Source organism: Thecamonas trahens (assembly GCF_000142905.1).
Source record: "Thecamonas trahens ATCC 50062 unplaced genomic scaffold supercont1.5, whole genome shotgun sequence".
NCBI classification, from domain to species: domain Eukaryota; order Apusomonadida; family Apusomonadidae; genus Thecamonas; species Thecamonas trahens.
The window spans coordinates 402065-422868 of NW_013657675.1; the positions used below are offsets into that span (position 1 = coordinate 402065).

The window sequence follows — 20804 nt, forward strand, 5'->3', positions numbered from 1 at the left end:
CCCCAAACGGGGAATCGCCCAAACGGGGGCTGGCCCAGCTATGTGCACGAAATTCACGAGTGCTCTTTTGTAAAGGTCGGTTTCGCCAGCCGGACATGAGCCGGTAGTTGCTCCCCGCCCCAACCACCATCCACCGCCCAGTACCACGCAAAGCTGCTGCACTGCTGCAGTGCAGCGCGAGTGCTTCTGTGACAGGGCGCGCCGCCAGCCCATCGGCTCTCGCAACTCAGGCATGTGGCCCAGGTGTGGCAGTCAGGGGTCCTTGCAATGGCACTGCAGGCGCGGCCGAGCACTATGGCTCGGCCGCGCTGTGCCACGCAGTCTTTCTTGGAGCGACCAACAAGCTCGTCACCATCTTTGTCGATGAGATCTCATCGTTTGCAGCCAATGGCATAGTAGCTGGGACCATGCACGAGCTGCCAACGTCGTGCTCACTGGGGCACCACACGGTCACCGACGCACGACGCATGGTTCGTCGGCTGGCGAGCAATGATCGCACACCTCTGCGGCTATCGAGTCATTCGGAGTCAATGTCATCGGCCCGCGGGTCGACACCTTCAACTTTCTCATCTCGTACTACGAGGATGAGGATGGTGTCGAGCATAAGCAGACGATCCGCTTGATGCGCGACGACGAATCGCTCGAGATCTTCGACGAGATCGCGGCCATGGAGCCGGTCTCAACTGTTGACGACGTCGACTACTTTACCATTCTCAGACTGTCGAACAGGCTCGAGCCACGCTCTGCGCCTCTTGGCGACAACCGCGACATGCGCGTCGCGCTGTTTGATCTAGTTCTCCCAGACAAGCCCCTCATCGACGATCATCGCTTCGTAGACACGTATATGCTACGTACCAGGTCACCAGCTTGGTGATGCCCCTTCGACGAAGAAAAGGCTGGCAATGGAGGCACGAGGCGACAAGCCTTGTCGCGTGGCAATTCTTGCAGCAGGCGGGTGATGAGGCGGGCGATCAGGCGGCGATCAGGCGGCTCGCGAGACCCCCGGGCACATACACACACACACTCTCTCTCTCACACCACTCCTCTCTCGTTCATGGTTGAACAATGAGTGTGAATTTTCTCCAAGACATGTAGGTGCTCGTGTGGCTGGGTGGGGGGGTGGTTGGGGTGGGATGGGAGTGGATGGGGGAAGGCAAGGGGTGAGTGGGTACAGAAAAAGGTCGTAGTTGGCGCGAAGCACCGCGAGGAGACACTCACCGGCCAGGTCGCGGAAGGATGCATGCAGGGCAAGAAGGGGAGTTGAAACGGCCTACAAGAACTACCACTCTGCCCTGGCGGCGTACGACAGCTGCATGAGTGAGGGAAAGGGGGAGAAGGCAGCAGAGGCCAAGGTGCGCATAGCCGAGGCCAAGGTGCGCATAGCTGAGGCCAAGGTCGGAGTGGCCGAGGCCAAGGTCGACGAGGCCGAGACCAGGGTTGACAAGGCCGAGGCCAAGGTCGGGGTGGCCGAGGCCAAGGTCGGGGTGGCCGAGGCCAAGGTCGGAGTGGCCGAGGCCAAGGTCGAAGTGGCCGAGGCCAAGGTCGACGAGGCCGAGACCAGGGTTGACAAGGCCGAGGCCAAGGTCGGGGTGGCCGAGGCCGAGATCCGGGTGGCCAAGGCCAAGGTCGGGGTGGCCGAGGCTAGGCACGAGGCAGTGATTGGCGCACGGCATGCTGGAGTCGCAACGGATGCCGACGTGGCCGAGGCCAAGGTCGGGGTGGCCGAGGCCAAGGTCGGGGTGGCCGAGGCTAGGCACGAGGCAGTGATTGGCGCACGGCATGCTGGAGTCGCAACGGATGCCGACGTGGCCGAGGCCAAGGTTGACGTGGCCAAGGCCAAGGTTGTCGTGCTCGAGGCCAAGGTTGTCATGCTCGAGGCCAAACTGCGCGAAGCGACTGCGTGTGGCGCCAGCGAGGCCGAGATCGAATCAATCACGACACGACTCAAACTCGCCTCGCAAGAACTGACCCATGCCTCGCCGGCTAACGAGAAGCTCCACCCGCAGATCGGCATTATTCAGCCGCACGGGGCGGCCTCCAAGTCTAGGGCAAAGGGCTTTGCGTCACACCTATCGCCGGTCTCGGATCCGGCAGCACTCTACCCTCTGCTGGTGACCGGGCACCTGAAGATGGTTGGATGGCCGGAGCAGGAGAGCCAGTCACCTTCGGCAAGCAGTGGAGCTTTGTCCGTGGCCGATCTTGCCAGTGGGCCGGAAGACCTCGGCAGTGGCGCTGCTGCCTCTCCGCCCACTCGCCAGTTTGTCGAGCTCGACCACAACGTCGCCCTGGGAATGTTTAGCCGCGTTGGTAACCTGCAGGCTGCTACGCAAAAGGCTGTGCGTGACATCACCCAATCTCTCTGGCCTCTGGTCTTCACCTCCAGCTCTAGCCCGTGTGTCGGGCTTGATGCTGACCCAATGCAGACCTTCCATCTCGAACGCACTTTCCTCTCGGAGCTCACGTCGTCGCTGTACGTCTTTCTTCGCGACGAGATCTCGACTTCCTTTCCGAGTGACACGGAGCTGGCCAAGCACACGGCCAGTGCTTTGGATTTTTGCTTGCAGCATCGAGCAGATCTCGACAAGGTCATCGCCAGCGCGACATCAGTCGAGCGCGCAACAACGCGTTTGGCCGCTATCACGTCGGAGCTGGCCCAGTCTGGGTCGTCGTCGTCGCGTCCAGACTCAAGCCGTCGGGCAACCGAGCTGCTTGCCGCGATGATCGAGGCGGAGAAAGAACTGACCAACCCGCAACTGGAGCAGATTCCGGTTCGGGTGACGAATGCGCGCGAGAGCCGCGAAGACTCGCATGATCCCAGTTCCTCGGACGCACGCAGTGCTGATGCTGTTGTGTTCAACCGAAGCCCATTGCGGACGTGGATGTGGGTCGAACACCCGGTACTCCGCAACGCGCAGCCGGACGTACTCTGGGGCCTCCACTCCCAGCAGGTCAAGCTCGGCTTTGGCATCTTTGAGCCCGGCAGTTCCTCCAAGGGGGGACAAGTCGAGGCGTACGCTTCTGCGTTGGGGCTGGCTGCTGCTGGCTACCCTGCTGTGATTTCGATCCTCTCACTCTCTGGGTCGTTTCCCACGCCGGAAAACTCCGGCGCCAACATCTCGCTGCAACTTGCAGCTCACCTTGTCGGCGAAAACCAGGTGCAGCATGTAGCTGTGGGCCTCCTCAAGACCGACTCGCTCACATCGTACGTGGACATTGTGGCCGGCTTTGCAGTTTCGATGTCCGAGGTCACCCAGATCATGGTCAAGCGCCTGGCGGACCCAAGCCTTGCGCCGCAGCAGTTTGGGCCCAACGTGGCGGTTGTCGCCGGATTTGTCTTCAAGTGGTTCCGCCCCTCCTCCTGCCGCTGGCCGAACCTGGATGCGTGGACGATTGCGTCGCCCGAGCTGCGGATGTGCTTGATGGTGGTCGACAAAGCGTTCACCGTTCTCCACGGGCCCCACAACGAGACGGTCGAGGCGCTACCTGGTCATGTTGCTGTCGTTGTCACCAAGGCTGTGACCGATGTTGAGGTCGACGACACGGGCGTGACTACGGCCCACTTTGACGACGTGGCGGCCCGGCTGAAGAAGCTCCATGCCGCGGGCATTGTCCATGGCGACGTCCGCCGTAGCAACGTTGTCTTTGGCAACAACGGCAAAGGTTACCTCATTGACTTTGACCTTGCGCGGCCGGTCGGAACCGTGTACCCGGCACGTCTCCGTGTGGTGCGCGACGGGTCACGCGCGCCTGGTTGTGTCAACTCAACAGCCAGCATGGCGGTTGCGCACGACGTATTTGCGTTGGGTGGCGTGATGGAGCTGTACCAAGCCGTCGACAATGGCAGACAGAGCGAGTGGATCGCTCTCGTCGAATCGTTGAAAGCGGAGGAGCACGGGGCCGCGGTCGGCAAGCTACCGAGCGAGTGGCCGAACCCGCCGTTCCTGCTGCAGCGCACCAGGTCCGCCCGCAGCAAGTCGTGGTCACGCGGAACTGGGTCGCCGTAAACATGCATCACAACTTAGTTGTAGAACGAGCCGTGCCGATCTGCGCGTCGTCGCTACAGGGCGGATTGCATGGTCAAAGTAAGCAGCGCGTCGACTATGAGTTCTGCAGGCAGATGCGCATCGGCTGCGGGCCTGTCTGCGACGCAATCATCCGCGCCCTCTGCGATCGCCAGGAACGTTGTGGGAACGTTCCCGTTCGCCGTGGCCAGTGGCGGGCGGCTGAACACGACGCCCGCGCGACGCCCGCGCGGTTTTCGACGCCTGGCATGCGCAATGCGCAGCGCATAGGGTCTACACTTGGCATGTGTGTACCCACGACATTCCTACAACTTGTACACAAGGGGATTCCGTAAAGACTGCGGCATGCGGACAGGAGAGGGGAGAAGGGTGCTAAAGGCCTAGTTCGGGACCGTTCTGAGAACGGTCCCAGAACGGTCCTGCGACCGTTCCTGGAACGGTCCTGGGCGCCAGTGTTCTGCGACCGTTCCCGGAACGGTATCCCCAAGACGCGATGCAAGACGCGATGCTATCCCCGAAACGCGACACTCTCATAATATATATATGTACATATATATATTTACAACGTAAAAATATAACAGTATAAATACAATTGTACAAAGTCAAAAAAGTTATACTATTCTTTACAGAATTATATAAAACAAGTATTTGCAGCGTTTTAGGTGCAACTCGCAAAGATTTTTTACATCAGTCGTGGCAAGCGCGAGGAGTCACCACAAACCTTCCTCCTCACCCCCAGTACGCTTGTAGTCATCCCTTAAGAGTGACTCAGCAAGTACGGATGCTCCAAGTACTCAGTTATCGAACGCAAGCAGCGTTATACTTTGATCTACTATGTGGCGCACACAATCGTCATTGGGAAACTATCAATATCATTCGAGAGATCAATCGTTGCCTCGTCACCATCATCGAGCTCGCCATCGTTTACTGCAAAGAGCGGCATCGGCATCACGTCAAGCACATCCTACCCCTTAACAAGTAACTTCTAGGGCGACGCGGCGGTCGCAGGCGTGTACGGCGTCGCGTTGGTCGTCGCAGACGCGGTTGCGCCGTACGCTGTCGCACCATGCGCAGCCGACTTGTCGGCAAGACCCTGCGTGTCACCGTCGGGCACAAACTGCCTCTGCTTGAGCGAAAACCGCCGCCCGCCAACGTGGTACATGCCCTTCCGCTCGAAGAGCATCAACACGGCCGACACGATGCCCCAGATCATGGTCATGAACGCCATGCCAAAGCCCGTCGAGTACTTGCCCTTGGTCCCGCTCACCTTTGGCTTGCCCACAACACACAGATAGAGGAACCAAGCAAAGGCCACGTTGCCCGCCACTGCAAAGTAGCCCACCATCGCTGTCAACCGCGCCTGCTCCAGCGAAATGACGTTCGTGAAGATCTCCCAGATGGCCACCACATTGGCCGCCAGCGCCACCATCAGCGCGAGAAAGCCAAAGAAGAGAAAGGTGAACGCCGCGCCGCCGCCGTGCCGGAACTTCTTGTACTTGGAGTCGTAGTGCTTCTCAAAGTACGAGATGGACTTGCAGCCAACGCCCTTGGCGCAGCCCTTGAACAGGCCAACGTGGCCATCGTCAAACTTCACCCACTCCAGCGTACCCATAGCTGCGCTCTCCACCGCAACACATGTACCTCCCCCGTTTGTAAGTACGCTCGCTTCTCACGCTGCTCTCCAAGGTACGTTCGCTATCCTTCACCCTACTCGCACCTAGAGTGGCCTCACAGGAGGGGGGGGGGGGGGCGGTGCCACGCAGGCGCCTGTCTCGCACATGAGCACCGCGGTCTGACAACTGGCTCAACACGGCCGAAGAGAGCGAGAGCGTACCGACGCAGATAAAGATAAAAGTGAGGACAGAAACAAGGAGGGCAACAAACGGCTTCCACGCCACAACCGTGGGATTCATTTCCTTGACGCCCTCCTTCACCTTGGCGATGTGAGGCTGCATCAGATTTTTTCGTTGGAGTGCGGTGTTGTGGGAGCACGCGTAGGCATTCGCCCAAGCCTGCCGCTCTCAGAAGTGCCAACTATTAGCCGATCCGCCACACTGCTCGGCGCCGAGCAACTACCTCGACCTGTCTCATACCCGATTCAGCGTCTCCTGTGTCTCCAGCACATCAGCGGCACTTGCTCACTGCCTCGCGGCGACACACCAGGACTGGCGGATGATGCTCCGCAGCTTGGAGTCGACCGATGAACGCGCGCCGCCGGCACTGATGTTGAGACAAACAGCAGGCGAGAGGCCGCTAAAGGCTACCCATCGAGTGTCGAACTCTTACAGTATGGTGGCAGCAAGGAACATGTCTGCCACGGGCGCATTCGGCCGATGGCTTCTAGTCTCGGGCTAACATCGCGCCGAGAGTTGACCGGCCAGCCGTCAGCGTTAGTTGCGTGTGCGCCACCACCAGGAGGCCACAGTCGAGGGCAAAGATTTGGCCCACCTCCCGCAATAGCAGCACGCTCCCAATCGACATGTTGTCCAAAGAAAACCAATGAGCTTTGATAGCTCTCGAGAGGGGATCCACACCGCAGATGGGCACACTCATTGCTTGCTTTTGGCACCGGTTCACTCACATTCTCTGTTGGCCGGCCGAGCGGTCACTCCGCTGGCTCGACGGCTTGGAGAGTTCCTTGCATTTACTGTGTTGACCATCTTTGCCAGCACATCGTGCCAATTGGCACAGTCAACCGCGTGTACGTGAGCGCTGTTCGATGGCTCGCGTACACACGATATCAAGGCAAGAATTGGGCGCCCAGATGGCGCCCGTCGTCGTCGTCGCGCATCATCATCAGAAAGGGTGGGCAGGTGAGTTCCCGCTCCGTCAGAGCCGACTGTGTCGACGCCATCGGAGCTCTTAGCGGAGTAAGGTGTTAGCCGCTTCGTCTCGCTCAGCCGGCCGCGAGTGTTAGCGACTCGTAGCCGTCGCGGCAACAGAAGTCAACTCTTCGTGCGCGTGTCGCCTGAATTGCGGCGTTCTTTCCATGTGTCTATATGTGATCAACTCGGATCCGTTTGATGTCCACTTGGGGCATGCACACAATGCCGCAACTGGCAGTCCACGTGCACACACCCATACCCTCACTCGCCAATGTAAAATCGCGTGTGACGGTCCGGTGGCACTTGTAGCCTACTCACTATTGCAGCGTGGCCACTCTTGTCTCGACTTGAATTCGCGGACAGGACCCTTTACACACTCCAGCTCACCAGCCAAGGCCACCCACGATGCACTCTATTCCGCCTGCTCTTGTGGCGCTAGCCCTCGTCGCCTTGCTGCTTGTTGCCGCTGCCGCGGCAGAAAATGCGCGCCCGTCGTCTTTGTTCGCCCAGGATGCAGCCGCGCCCACCAGGCCCCGCTATGTTCCCCTCACCGCAAGTCCTACCCCCATCGGCAAGGAGACAGCCAAAAGCGTATGCTACTCCATTTTCTTTCCCATGCCTCATCCATTCCCTTCCCATCCTGCCCCGTTCTCGCCCGCCACCACCCGCAGGCTTTGTCCTGCACTCATCCACGCAGATGCGAGCCCACGCTGTCAGTTTTTTCCCCTTTTTTCCCGCGCCCACACTGACCACACCCAGTCCAAACCCTCGTCCAAACCCTCGTCCAAGTCGTCCAAGTCGTCCAAGTCGTCCAAGTCGTCCAAAGACTCGAAAGCTCACCCGCCGTCAGTCCCACCGACTTCGAGCGCGTGCATCCCCGGCGTACCTACCACTTTTGTGGCCGAACAAACAGCTCCACCCGATTCGCGCATTGACTCGCCCTCGACCCTCACGTACGACTCGCCAACGTTTGGCCCTGGCAGCGTTATCACCTGCACCAACATCCTCGGCAAGGGCAAGAAGCGCGGCGGCATTTCGATCGTTGTCCGCAACTCGGCCAACGTCGTCGTCGCCGACACCAAGCTCAAGGGTGAGACCCGCGGCGCGTGGTGCCGTCTCTCCGGCGACGGCTCGACCCTCCTCGTCGCCACCACTCTCCTTGGCCGCAAGCTTGGCACGACCAAGTCCAAGCCGTCCCCGCTCGATGACGTCTGGCATCCCCGTGTCATCGCCATCACCATCTCGTCGCTCGCCGCCCGTTCTCGCTCCCGGGCCCAGACCCACACTCGCGCGGATTGTTGCACCATCGATTCGTTCTTTGACATCGACTATGGCGACTACGGCTCCCGCTCCCGCGGTATCGTCGGCATGGAGGCAGGTACGGGCGCACGCGACGTCCATTTCTTGCTCGCCCCCATAGATGCGTCCGACAAACGGCTGCTCTCAGCCTTTGTCGACCTTGACAAGCCCGATGCCGCCGAGGTGCGAGAGGAAGAGTCCGGAACTATCGCCCTTGCCATCGACACTCTCAGCAAGACTCCACAAGTCTACGCCTTTGTTGTCACTGACGAGGAGGTGCTCAAGACCCCACCGCCCAAGACAGCTTTGCCGATCAAGATCGGGACCCGTGCCTTTATTCGCCGTGGCAAGATTAAGAAGCGGGTTGTGTCCTCCTACCGCTATGTCGCCGTCGTCTCAACCGACCTCGATCCCGGCTTCAACCCGGGCGGCATCACCGTCTTTGGCCCGAGCATCGTCACCGTCCACGGCACTGTTGATGGTGATGACGCAACCAAGAAGCCTGGCACGGCCGTGCTCCTCACCGTCCACGCCGACCCGTCGCTGCCCGACATCTTCCGCGTCACCGTTCCCGTCAACTCATTCCGCCAGCTCAAGCCGGGCACCCTTTTGATTTCCCCCCCGATCTCCAAGACGCGCACCGCGTCGGCTTCGCCTACCACATCGAGAGGCATAATTAACGGGGGAAATCTTGTGGTTGCCGATGATGCTTCGCTCACCCTCTTTTCCGTCTCGTGCCTCTCGGTCGACTGCTTCAAGTATGAGGTGGCGTACACAACCTCGGTCCCGCTAACGCCCGCCAAGACCACCCGCACTTCGTTTGCTGTACTTCTCGGCTCTGGGAGCGCGTCGTCATCGGCTTCAGTATGCTCTGACCTCGATGCAAAAAACCGCATCGTCGTCGTTCGCGCCTCTTGCATCGCGCCCGCGACAACGCCAGTCTTGCCGTCGCCGGTCAGCCCGGTCGCCGCCACAGGTAACGTCCAGGGTTCGGTCTCCAACGTTGATGACAACCAAGCCAACGCCTCCAAGCCCTCTGGCCTCTCGTCGACCTCGAGTATTGTCGCTCTCGCTTCCGCTGCCGTTGTTTTCATCGCTTTCGCCGCTTCCGCTGCCTTTGGCTATGCGAGGCACTCTCGGCGCGCTCGCGCCGTAGCCCGAGACCCTCCACTCGACGTCGTATCAGCGTCAGCCTCGTCTTCAGCCCTCGACCCGTCTGAATCAAGCGTGTAGTAGTGGCGTCCAACTGGCCGCCAACCCTTTCCTAAAACGCTACCGTGTTTTATCCACACACACCTACAGCCGCGGCCAAACCTTGGCGCGGACAATGTCCGCCTCGGCCTGCAGCCGCTCGAGTTCGGCCTTGCCCATCTTGAGGCGCTCAACGAGGCGGCGCTTGGCGCGGACCCGCTTTTCGCGGGCCGAAGCACCGCCATCCTCGCGCTGGGCCTGGACAGAGGCGATGCGGCGGCGCTCTTCAACGCCGGCGACCAGCTCGCGCTCGCGCGACTCGAGCAGCGCGTTCTCCTCGCGAACCCGAGCGGTTGCGGCCTGGACTCGCCCAAGCTGCGTGCCGAGCTCGGCGCGGCGGCTCTCGTGGTTGGCCGCCGCCGCTGCTAGCCGCCGCTCCAGGTTGGCCACCTCGGTGGCGCGCTTGTCGGTTCCGCCACCCTTGATCAGCTCCTGCAGCGACTTGGTCACCCGCAGCAGCTGAAAGTCGCGGATTTCGTCCGCAATCTCGGAACAGACGAGCGCGTTCTTGGCAACCTCCCACTCGACGAGTGCCACCCGCGCCTTGACATCCTTGATCTCCTCCAGAATGCCAAGCCTTGCCTCGCCGAGCTCGCGGATCCGTGTGTTGAGTCGCTCCACTAGCGAGCGATCGACCATGACGTTGCGCCCCAAGCTTGCCTCGTCCTGGCCCTGCTTGAGCGTCAGCTGGATCTCCAGATTGAGGAACGACCGCGCACGCTCCTCACGGAACGCGTTGAGCTCCGCAAGCTTGGCGTCCATCGCCTGCGCCGCTTCGCCTGCTTGCGCCTCCACCTCGGCCACCTGCGCTCGGACTTTGGCCACCACGCCTCCGCACCGCCGAACGTGCTCGTCGAGCTCAGCGCGCTCCTCGCGCGCCGTCCACACCCGGTCCCACACCGCGTCTGAGACCTCGGCCGGCCGCCCGAGCTCCGTCCGCGGAAGACCTCGAACAGTGCCTTACGGTGAAAGTCCTCCCCGGCCAGTGAGGTCTTGAACTCGCGCTCGAGCGCAGCCTCCTCGGCCCGCGCGGCCTCGTACTCGCCGCGAGCCGCGTCAAGAATCGCCTCAAACTCGGCAAGCTCGTGGGCTGCGTCCGCCGCAGCCACGCGCGTGCCTTCGAGCTCGTCAACAAGCGCAGCCTCGCGCCCGGCGTCGCGCGACCGTTGCAGCAGACTGCTGGCGAGCTTGATGATCCGCAGCTCGTCCTCACACACAGACATGTCGGTTCGCAGCCGTGCGTTAAACAGCTCCGCGAGGGTAGCGTCAAACCCAGCGCGCTCCTCTGCATTTGCCACCCGCAGCTTCTTGAGCTCGGTCTCGAGTGCCCGGCGGTACTTTTGCGCCTCCTCCTGTGCCTCTTGCACCCGCGCCTCAAACTCCTTCACCGCTCGCACCTCCTCCTCAGTCAGCTCGGTCGTCGGCTTGTCCATCCACTCGGGGCGCTCCAGCGAGACCTGCAGCGCGTCCTTGGTCCGCTCCTCCACCTTGCCGTACATCATCTCTTCCAGCGCACGCTCGCCCGAGTCGTCACCGCGCTCCAGCAGCAGCCGCGCCTCCTCGGCAGCACGCGCTGCCTCGGCGGCAGCCACCTCCTCGGGCGGCACAAACCGCTCGATGCCCATCTCAGCGTCGCTCACGCTCAGCACCGACGACGGCATCTCCTCAGCAGAAAGCGCAGGAGTCACCACCTCGCCAGGCTCGTCAAGCTCACTCAGAATGACGGCAATCCGCTCATTCCGCTCCTCAATCGCCGAAATCGCTGCAGCCTTGGCCTTGAGCACACGCCTCGCCTCGGCGTTGAACTTGCGCTTGGTGGCCCGGATCCGGTGCCGGAGCATGTGCATTTGCGAAATCTGCCGGTTGCGCGTGTTGAGCTGGAACGGCGAGTACAGCAGTGAGCTCTTGGTCACTCCTTCGCCGTCATCCGAGTACTGGCTCTCCATGTCAAACGACGAGCCGAGCTCCGAGCCCGGCGAGCCCACCGAGCCGGCGCCCGAGCCGCCCGAAGGGAGCCCAAGCGAGATGACAGACGCCCGTCGGCGCCGCTGCGGGTGCCGCAGTGCCGCCAGCGGCGACGGCGGCGGCGCAGAGCCCAGTGGCGGGCGGACATTGGGACTATTGTTGCTCACCGCCGACGCTGCTGCCTTGGCCGCCTCCTCCTCGGCTGCTGCTTCGGCCGCAAGCTCCACTCTGCGGAGGACGCGGATTTTCGCCACCGCACGCTCGCCCTCGGCTGTCGAGCGCGGCAGCGGGTACGAAGCCACAATCACCGGGGTGTCAAAGCCCTTCAGCCGGAGCCCGGCCTCGGACATCGCTTCCCAGCACGAGCTGATGATCGCGGCACACGCGGCGTCCACGTTAATGTTGGCAAACCGCAGCCGCTCAGACTCGAGAAACGCAGCCTGGTCGCCGGCCTTGAGCGTCAGCGCAACCCACTCGGGGTCAACCACAAATGCCTCTTCCTCCAGCTGCTCGATCGGCAAGACAGCACGGTTGGCGTCGAGAATGACCTGAAACCGGGTCTGGAGCGAACTCACCCGCGTCAGCCGTGCAGCCTTGACCGCGAGCTTCTGCTGCGCCTCGGCCTTGGCCACCTTTAGCGCCTCGGCAACCACCACATCCGGCTCGGACGCCGTCGGTGCAGAGTCGGCCTCGAGTGTCGGCAAGAGCGCGAGGCCTGCCAGCGCAGGCACCTCGCTCTCCGGTACCGACCACCACGACGGGTATGAGACGACAAAGGCAAAAACTCCACCGTCGGGCCCGGCCGAGAACAAGTACTGCGAGTCGTACGACCAGGCCAGAACACCCACGCCGTGCGCAGCAGAACCATGTCGAACTAGCGAAATAGGCGCCTTTCCCAGCTCGCCCGCAGGCCGTAGCATGACCGCCCCGTCCGACCCGCCTGTCGCCACCCACTCGCTGTTGGGCGCGAGGCTTAGCACGCCGCCAGGCTTGGCATGCCCGGCATACTCGGCGTTGGCCGGCGTGATGTCGGTTTGTCGCTCCGGCAGCGTGTACGTCTTGAACGCACCGTCCATGGCGAGCGCAAAGACAGAGCCTCTGCCGCTCCCGCCCAACCGTCCGCGGCTCGAGCTGCTCGGCGCACGCAGCGCCGCCACAACCGGAAAGTCCGGGTTCATCGTCACGAGGCTGACCGCGGTCTGCGCAGGCCCATCAGCTCCGCGGACCTCGACCACGTTGCCTGCAGCGGTGACCACAAGCAGGCTGCTGCCGCCCGCATTTGGCACCGTGCTCCACTGCGCACTCACCACCGGCGAACCCAGCTCGACCGAGCGGAGGACCGGAAAGGCGTCGCTGGCCAAGGTTTCCGAGCTGGCGTCGAGGACCACAACCAGAATGCGACCGTCGATGCCACCGCTTGCCATGCAGCGCCCATCCGGCGAGAATACCACGGTGGTGACAGCCTTGGCGTGGAGCCGGCGGCGGAAGACAAGCCGCGGCGGCGCCATGGCCGCCGTCGCCTCGGTCACGTCAAACAGCCGCACCACTCCATTGTACGACCCAGCGGCAAGGAGCGGCGCGAGCGGCGCGTGGCCCAGTACAGACACCGGATCGTCCACCCGTGTGCTTGAGATGTGGAAGCCCGAGACGTAGTTCCACACTGAGATAGTGCCCGCTGCTGTTGCCAATGCCACAGCATGGGTGGTCGGGAACGGAGCCAGCGCCGTTGCGGGCTGCGTCACGCCAGACGCCACCAGCGCAAAGTCGCTGTTGGCCTCCCGCCGCATGTACGTCTCGCCGGCAGTGTTGACCACCACCCAGTGGCTCGACGTCTCGGCAACAATCACGTGCGCAATGGCTGCCGATGACGGAAGCGACTGAAGACCGGTGACCGTTGCTCCACACACCTCACCGTCCGCCTCATTGCGGCTGAGGGTGAACCATCGGAGTACACCGTCGGCGCCGCCGGTCACCACCGTCTCGTCGTCGGTGAAGACCACGGCCGCGACGCCGCCGGAATTACTTTCCACAGCCTCCTCCAGAAGCATGGGGGCGACAGCAGTTCCGTCACCAGCATCGACCAGTGGCCATGCGAGCAGCGCACCGCCGGCCGTTCCGAGTATGAGCGTCCCGCCAGTGGCCCAGCACGCAGCCTGCACCTCGTGCCCATCGTTCAGCTCGAGGCCGCGGACCACAGCCCGCAGCGCAGGCGGATTGAATTGCTCGTACTGCGCGAGAGCAAGCGAGCCGTTGGCAACAATAACCAGCCGGGTCTCGTCGGCCACGTCAAAGATCAGCCGCGGGAGCACCCGGGCATACGGCTGCGAAAGTGCGGGAAAGACCGAATCGGAGACCACGACGCTCGCCAGCCGTTCGCCGGTCTGCCACCTCCAGAGCGTGAGCACCGGATGCGGCGGATGCGAGAGCACTGCGAGCACTTCGGACGATGGAGAGAAGGCAAGCGCCGAGACCGTGAGCTCCGATGAGGCCTCGAGCGTCGCCAGCACATCGAGAGACGGGTGCGCCAGTACATACACCGCAGGGTTGGCGCAGTTGGGCGCGTATGCCACAAGACCGAGGGCCTCGTGCGCGGCAAAGGCTGTGAGCCCGGTCCCTGTTCCGGGCCCCCATGCAAACGTCGCCGCCTGCTCTTCGGCTTCCACCGGCGTAAACGCGAGCGCCATGCCGGCCAGCGACGCGACTGCCGTTGGCGGCGCCACAACGGCTGGCGCGTGCCGCAGCGACACTGCCAGCGTGGCGGCCGTCCGAATCATTCCCTCTGTAAACGTTTGGCGAGTGTTTCGTGTGTGTTTGTGTGTGTGTGTGTATACTGTACGTGGGTGTGTCAAGTGGTGTAGGGGAGCGGGAGAAGAGTGGCCCGTGTGGGGCGGGAGGGAGGGCGAGTGGCGGTGTGGGGGGGCTGGCGGCGGTCGGCCGTCGGACGCCACCTCGTGCCGCTGTTCGCAACTCTTCCCACTTTTTGCCTGGCAAACTACGTCATGATCTGTACCGGGCCACCTCCATGTGGCTGCAATGCAGATGATCTTTGCTGGCATATCTTTGCGGCCTTTTGGCTCGCCTACTACGTGAGACGGCTACTCGGTATCCTCAAAGACGGCACGGAAGTACTCCTTGCAGTCCTCGGGATCGGCCTTCATCGTCCGCGCACCCTCCTGCCAGTTAGCCGGGCACACGGTGTTGTCGCCCGCCTTGTGCACAAACTGGAAGGCCTTGAGCACACGCAGAGTCTCGTGGACCGAACGGCCGACCGGAAGATCGTTAATGGTGATCTGGCGGAGAATGCCTTCCGGGTCAATGATGAACAGGCCGCGCAGCGCCACGCCGGCGTCCTCGCCCTCGGTGATAAGCACGCCGTACTTGTCGGCAATCTTCTTCTCGAGATCCGAGATGATCGGGAACGCAATGTCGCCGAGCCCGCCCTCGGTCCGCTTGGTCTTGAGCCACGCAAGGTGGGTAAACTTGGAATCGACCGAAGCCGCGAGCACCGCCGTGTTCAGCGCCTCAAACTCTTTGTACGCATCCGAGAACGCGATGATCTCCGACGGACACACAAAGGTAAAGTCGAGAGGATCTGTTCATGTTGGAAACCAGTCCCCACAACACATCGACCGCAGTATTACTCGTGAGTACCAATCCACTTTCCCCTCCTTCCACCTCCCCACGACCCACGACCCACGACCCACGACCCACACGAACAACTTACAGAAGAAGAGAACCACCCACTTGCCTGTGATCCCACCACAGATCGCCCGTCCAGCGCAGCGCAGTGCAGCGCAGCGCAGTGCAGCACAACCACCGATCAGGAGCAGTCAAATCGCCAACGTGAGTACGACATGCACACCTCGGCCTCCCCCTCCCCCTCCCCCTCCTCCTTACCCTTGTAGTCGTCCAGCGAGACCCGCACAAACTCCTTGTTGAGCACAGCGTCAGCCTCAAACAACGGCGCTGGTGTCTGCACACGCGGCTGGGCAACCGCGCCGCCAAAGGCAAGCGCCAGCACACAGGCTACAGCCACAGCAATCACAACCTTCATATCAGCACAGTCTCGGAGCAAAAAGTAAAGTCGACAAGTGGTCCTCACCCTCGCCCTCGTCCTCCCCCTTGCCAAACTCCCCTCCATGCCCTTTCTTTTTGCAGGTGACGCGAATAGGCCGACCTCTGCCCCGGAGAGTGATGCCGGACCCATGTGCGAGTGCGAGGCCCTCTGCCCCTGCCTTGCCCGCTCCACACCCGCACCCGCACCCCACACTCCACCCACCCCGCCCACCTCCTCCTCTGCTGCAACACCATGGCTAGGGTGGCCAGGGCCTACGCGGCTGCAGTGCACAAGACGAGGGTCGGCATCCTCGTGTTCTGGCTGCTGGCACTGGGCGTCTCGGCTTGGCTCGGCCCACGGCTGATCACCTCGACCACCAACACCTTTACCCCGCCGGCCAAGTCGCAGGCAGCACATGCCAACAAGGCGCTCGCAGGCCACTTTCCACGGCTCAACCCCATGGACTCTTCGTTTGTGGTCTACGTCTATGCCGACAGCGGGAGCGTGTCGGCCCTCGACCCGGCCATCGCCGCCTTTGACGCCGCCCTCGCCTCGGTTGTCAGCGCCTACACGCCCGACTACTGCGGCACGCCGTGTCTTCAGGGCTACGCCTCGTACTTTGGCCTCCTCGCCCAGGGTCTGCCGCCTGTCATGGCCGATGAGCTGGTTGGCGCCCGCAACGCGTCGACCATCATCACCATCGACATCAACGTTCCGTTTGCCGACTCGGACGCCGTCCTCTACGCCCAGTTCCTGCAGCGCAAGCTGACCGAGCTCCGGCCTGCGGGCCCGTACGGCGTGGTCCTCATCGGCCTGCCGGCCTTTATGCCCCTCATGCAGTCATCGATTGAGCGCGACATGGGCCTCATGGACGGCATTGTTATGCCGCTCGCCATGCTTGTCCTTGCCTACATCCTCAAGTCGGCGAGGCTCATGGTCCTGCCGCTGGCCGCCATCGCCACCTCGGCCCTTGTCTCGTTTGCCATCATGACTGGCGTGGCGCAGACGCTGGACATCATTTCGTTTGTGCCGTCGCTCATGATGTCTATTCTCATTGCCATGAACATCGACTACGAGCTCTTCCTCCTCACCCGCTATGCCGAGGCTATCCGCGCCGGCCACTCGTCGCACGACGCCGTCATTGTCATGCTCTCCACTGCTGGCCACACCATTGTCGTCTCGGGTCTCACTCTCATGGTCTGCTTCCTTGGCCTCGTCATCTTCCCGCTCGACCTCATGGTCTCGACTGGCGTCGGCTGCGCCGTCGCCATCGCCATCACCCTGCTCGTCAACATGTCGCTCACGCCGGCGCTTCTCCTCACCTTTCCGAGCTTCTTCTCGCGCTGCATCGAGCCGCTCTCGTGGCGCAGCGCCGGCCGGTTCTGGACCTCGCTTTGCGCTGCGTCGCGGAGCTCGAGCCCGCCGGCCCGCGGGAGCGACGCTGTTGTCGTTGCGCCGGCTGGCGTCCGCGCCAGCCTCCGCACCCCGACCCAGGGTGTTAGCCCAGCAAGCTCCACGCCGTCGTCGCCGCGCCGCCTCGCTACCTCGGGTCTTGCCGAGAACAAGCCGCTCCTTGCTACCCTCAAGGCCTTTGAGGCCTCACCGAAAGCCGTCGCCTCGCCCCCAATCGGCGCCCGCCTTGTCGGGCCATCGGCTCGCGGAGCTGGGCGCCATCCTCTGCGTCCGGGCCTGATCCCGGTCCCGTCGTCGGGCCTCGCCGCCTCGTCGCTCTCTGCCGTCGAGGCTGAGGAGCACCATGCCTTTGTCAACTCGACCAAGGTCCGCCGCTCGCTCTGGTACAAGATTGGCCACCTCACTCAGTCATGGCCTTACAACGTCATTATCCTCATCCTCGTCGTCGCCGCCACCATCCCCTTTGATATGCACGCCCTCAACTACTCGCCGTCGGACGCCATCGACCTCGACCTTCCGCGCGGTTCGATAGTCACCGACGCCTACCTCGACATGTGCGGTGAGTTTGGCTACGGCAAGGTCTATCCCTACTGGATCCTCATCGAGGCGCCGGGCAACACCTCGGTGCTCTCGACGCCTTTTTTCAAAGCCGCACACGACGTCGTCAACACTCTCTCGCGGCTGCCCAACACCCAGCCGTCTGACTTTACCGGCGTCGCCTATGCCAACGGCGAGGCCATCCCCTACGCGCTCCTTGAAATCTGCAACGACGCCGCCGGCGAGGCCTACAACTCGTCCGACTGTCGCGGCCTCCGCACTGCGCAGCAGACCTTTGTCTCCTCTGACGCTCACGCCATGCTCTTTGAGTTTACTCCGCTCTTTGACCCCATTTCGCGCTTTGGCCACACCTGGTACAAGGAGGCGCGCACCTCGCTCAACGGCCTCTCTGCAAAGCACGGCCTCGACTTTTACCTCGCCGGCATGCCCGCCGGCTCGTGGTCCGCCATTGAGTCGGCGTACTACTGGTTCCCCATCATGATCTCCATCACCGCAGGCGTCGTTCTCGTCATGGTCGGCGTCGCCTTTCGCTCCGTTCTTATGCCGCTTCGCGCCGTCCTCACCATCGGTCTCACCATCATCTGTGTCTACGGCATGGCCACCCTCACCTACGAGTACTCGCTCCTCGAGTGGACCCACATCCCGGGCCTGCACTCGTTCGGCTCGATCGAGTGGCTCCCACCTGTTGTCGTCTTCCCCATCGTCGTTGGCATCACCCTCGACTACGACATCTTTTACACCACACGCGTCCAAGAGTACCGCTCCACTGGCCTCGCCACCCGCGATGCCGCCATCAAAGGCCTCTCGCGCACAGGCTCCATCATCACCGCCGCTGGCATCATCATGGCAATCGCCTTCTCGGGCCTCCTCCTCTCCAACGTCGCCGTCATCAACCAGCTGGCCTTCTACCTCGTCTTTTCCGTCCTCTTCGATACCTTTGTTGTCCGCACTTTCCTCGTCCCCTCTATCATGTCGTTCTTTGGCGACTGGAACTGGTGGCCCGGCCGCCTCGCCCCCATCACCCTCGCCCCGCTCCCGCGCTCGCTCGCAGGCTGGAACCCTTGCTGCCCCTCATGCCGCCGCAAGCCCACCGCCTCTTCCGTCGACGACTTTGGCAACGATCTCCTCGAGCCGACCTCGGTCGGCGCATAAACAGGCCAGGCTGCAAGCCTTGTCGCACCAACGCCAACCGCTGGCAACTCGCTGGCGACCCGCGACTGACGAATGGGGGACCCGTGACTTGACGTTCGCTGGAGTGTAACGCTTCTCTTCACGTTGCTTAACAAGGAACAATGGTCAAGACCACCGCCGCCATCGCATGCTTTGCACTCTTCTGCGTACGAGCCCCCCCCCCCCCCCCCCCCCCCACCCCATCCTCCCCGCCTCATTTCCCCCCTCTTACACCCCTCATCTTCATTCCCTGCTCTCTTTCCCCTGCCTCCCTTTCCCCATGCCTACCCTGGCTGGCTGGCGCAAGCCCCCGCCGTTTCAGTGGAAAAAAAGCCACTCGCCCGGCCATTCTGTTCCACCATTTATCCGCTTGCACCCTGTCACTGCCGCCACCCCTGTTCCCCCCCCCCTCCCCCCTTGCCCTACCTGGCCAGCTCCCCAACCGCCCCTGACCACGCGCAGCACGTTAGCCTCCTACCTCTGCCTCTGCGACATCAGCTCTCGCCGTCATGCCACGCTGTCATCGCGTGCCCTGCACCACCACGGCTTGATTTCCCCGCACGCTTGCCTGCTCCACCGCCCCCGACTCACCTCCTCCACTCCCGATCAACTGCAGCTGATGGCACTCGCTACTGCCGAGAACGTCGCCACCCACAATGACGACGGCACGGTTTCCATGGCGTCTGCTGGCTCACGGCTCTCGCTCTCTCGCACTGCCTGGTTCCTCTTTGCCTGGCACGGCCCGCTCATGCTCCTCCTCTCCTTTGTGTTCTTTGCGGTGTACAACTGATCCGTGCGCGGCTCACAGCGCACTGATCGCGCTTCCGCCCCCTTGCATACCTTCTCCTTTGTAGACTTGTGCTGTTCCCGAGTGACGACTGTGGACGTCGCACCTCGTGCCCCCCAATGAACACATCAACATCAACCTCGACGTCGCCCCGCCACCAGCCACCCAGCCGCAAAAGCCGCCACAGCCGCCGCCACCGCCACCAGCCAAAGCGCTCCACCTCCACTTTGACCGGCATCGGGCCGATGGAACTGGACCTTGATGGCCACTACCGCCTGCTGCGCTTCCTCGCACCCGCCCTGCGCCGCAACCACGAGGTGGAACAGCGCCCGAGAACGGTCGCGCACAAAGTGCTGCGCGAGCGCATAGTGCAGGTCGGCGTCGCGCCGCACCTCTGAAGATGCCGGCGCGTCAAACACGTCCGGCAGCGCTGCAATCCAGGCCATATCTGTCGCTACCGCCGCCGCAAATGCACCCACAAACTTGGCCTGCGCGTCCAGCGCCGGCCACCGCTCACGGCCGTCGCCGGCAACCGGCGTCGCAGGCACCGTCGTGCCCGCCACTCGCGTCGCCGCCAACGCTTCTATCTCTGCCGGCGAGAGTTGGAACGGCCGCAATCCGAGCTTGGCGCACACAGGTGAGCAGAGGTGGGTGGCAAAGAACAGAGCCATGCCGCGGACCCCACGATCGCCAAGCGTCTGTTCCGCCGACCGGGTGTGGATCTGCGGATCCGTGTACACGTCGCCGACGCCCTGGATGTCGACCACTACTGCCTCGCCCTGAGTGACGGCATAGGTAAAGTGCGAAAAGGCCTGCGGCGTGTTGCGGACAACTCCGCCTGCTGCGCCGACATGGCCCACCACGCCGCCGTTGTTTGAGTGCTTGACGTAGTTGCCGGCGACAAACCGCTCACACGCCATCACCACGCCATACGCCCCAATCCGTCCACCATCGTGCGCAAAACCCTCAGGCATTTCGCCTTGGCCACTACGGCGGATGCCTCGGGAAGCAGCTCGAGCACTATCGCCTCAAGGAGCTCGACATGCAACGGCGGTCTCGCCGCGTTGTACGCATCGGCCAGTGCTCGCGCCCGCGTCTGCATCTGCACGTCTGCCACATAGTTGGCCGGCACATCGGCATCAGGCGACATGTACTGCTTCACCACATACGGTTCGCCGACCGCCCACGACACCGTCGCCCGCCAGCACGCGCGCAGCGCGCCGTGCGCAAACGGAGCGTCGGCCACTGCCACCTCCCCCCACCGCGTCCGCCACCCTCCGCCGTCGCCAACCAGCCGGTGCACCAGCACAGTCTGCGCAGGACCCAGCGTGTCCGCCGCCCAGTCTCCGGTCCAGCGCTCCGGACCAGGCCCTGGCGTCAGCACGGGTGCCAACTCCAGCTCCTGCGCCTTCCCCTCGCCGTCCGCCCCATCCGCGTCCGCCGGCATCACCAGCGGC

General features: G+C 62.8%; 8 protein-coding genes across 9 annotated transcripts; 4 read left to right on the forward strand and 4 right to left on the reverse strand.

Annotated features, from left to right (window-relative positions):
• Positions 1-407: 407 nt before the first annotated feature.
• AMSG_01329 lies at positions 408-4004 on the forward strand (the record flags this gene model as incomplete). 2 transcript variants are annotated; one of them, XM_013906482.1, is made up of 4 exons in its annotated part: positions 408-470; positions 518-832; positions 1278-1625; positions 1713-4004. In XM_013906482.1, 4 exons carry the CDS (start codon positions 408-410, stop codon positions 4002-4004), a joined length of 3018 nt encoding a protein of 1005 aa, XP_013761936.1. The 2 variants fall into 2 exon arrangements, with proteins under 2 accessions (XP_013761936.1, XP_013761937.1); XM_013906483.1 differs by lacking the exons at positions 408-470; positions 518-832 and adding an exon at positions 1050-1091 and having other exon boundaries at positions 1247-1457; positions 1734-4004.
• A 996-nt stretch (positions 4005-5000) lies between these two features.
• Positions 5001-5990, reverse strand: AMSG_01330 (uncharacterized protein). Its single transcript, XM_013906484.1, has 2 exons — positions 5857-5990; positions 5001-5636 (listed from the first exon to the last, which is right to left on the reverse strand). The coding sequence occupies exons 1-2, from the start codon at positions 5975-5977 to the stop codon at positions 5008-5010; spliced, it is 750 nt and encodes a 249-aa protein (XP_013761938.1). The 5' UTR covers positions 5978-5990; the 3' UTR covers positions 5001-5007.
• Positions 5991-7177: 1187 nt separating this feature from the next.
• On the forward strand, positions 7178-9431 carry AMSG_01331 (uncharacterized protein). The gene is made up of 2 exons (XM_013906485.1): positions 7178-7438; positions 7607-9431. The coding sequence occupies exons 1-2, from the start codon at positions 7253-7255 to the stop codon at positions 9377-9379; spliced, it is 1959 nt and encodes a 652-aa protein (XP_013761939.1). The 5' UTR covers positions 7178-7252; the 3' UTR covers positions 9380-9431.
• AMSG_01332 (uncharacterized protein) lies at positions 9416-14136 on the reverse strand (the record flags this gene model as incomplete). Its single annotated transcript, XM_013906486.1, has 2 exons — positions 9416-10309; positions 10345-14136. 2 exons carry the CDS (start codon positions 14134-14136, stop codon positions 9443-9445), a joined length of 4659 nt encoding a protein of 1552 aa, XP_013761940.1. The 3' UTR covers positions 9416-9442.
• Positions 14137-14391: 255 nt separating this feature from the next.
• AMSG_01333 (2-Cys peroxiredoxin) lies at positions 14392-15416 on the reverse strand (the record flags this gene model as incomplete). Its single annotated transcript, XM_013906487.1, has 3 exons — positions 14392-14954; positions 15087-15110; positions 15260-15416. 3 exons carry the CDS (start codon positions 15414-15416, stop codon positions 14458-14460), a joined length of 678 nt encoding a protein of 225 aa, XP_013761941.1. The 3' UTR covers positions 14392-14457.
• Positions 15417-15671: 255 nt separating this feature from the next.
• Positions 15672-18542, forward strand: AMSG_01334 (MmpL efflux pump; the record flags this gene model as incomplete). Its single annotated transcript, XM_013906488.1, has 1 exon — positions 15672-18542. The coding sequence occupies one exon, from the start codon at positions 15672-15674 to the stop codon at positions 18540-18542; it is 2871 nt and encodes a 956-aa protein (XP_013761942.1).
• Positions 18543-18648: 106 nt separating this feature from the next.
• On the forward strand, positions 18649-19491 carry AMSG_01335 (uncharacterized protein). Its single transcript, XM_013906489.1, has 2 exons — positions 18649-18727; positions 19177-19491. Exons 1-2 carry the CDS (start codon positions 18683-18685, stop codon positions 19348-19350), a joined length of 219 nt encoding a protein of 72 aa, XP_013761943.1. The 5' UTR covers positions 18649-18682; the 3' UTR covers positions 19351-19491.
• Positions 19181-20794, reverse strand: AMSG_01336 (uncharacterized protein; the record flags this gene model as incomplete). Its single annotated transcript, XM_013906490.1, has 2 exons — positions 19181-20255; positions 20339-20794. The coding sequence occupies 2 exons, from the start codon at positions 20792-20794 to the stop codon at positions 19482-19484; spliced, it is 1230 nt and encodes a 409-aa protein (XP_013761944.1). The 3' UTR covers positions 19181-19481.
• Positions 20795-20804: the final 10 nt, after the last annotated feature.

Bases quoted from the DNA above. Each gene is read 5' to 3' on its own strand.
- AMSG_01330 (XM_013906484.1), bottom strand. From the start codon at position 5,977: ATGCAGCCTCACATCGCCAAGGTGAAGGAGGGCGTCAAGGAAATGAAT. The intron at 5,637-5,856 runs GTACGCTCTCGC...TGGAGAGCGCAG, and splicing joins TTTTATCTTTATCTGCGTCG to CTATGGGTACGCTGGAGTGG.
- AMSG_01331 (XM_013906485.1), top strand. From the start codon at position 7,253: ATGCACTCTATTCCGCCTGCTCTTGTGGCGCTAGCCCTCGTCGCCTTG. The intron at 7,439-7,606 runs GTATGCTACTCC...GACCACACCCAG, and splicing joins GCAAGGAGACAGCCAAAAGC to TCCAAACCCTCGTCCAAACC.
- AMSG_01335 (XM_013906489.1), top strand. From the start codon at position 18,683: ATGGTCAAGACCACCGCCGCCATCGCATGCTTTGCACTCTTCTGC. The intron at 18,728-19,176 runs GTACGAGCCCCC...GATCAACTGCAG, and splicing joins CATGCTTTGCACTCTTCTGC to CTGATGGCACTCGCTACTGC.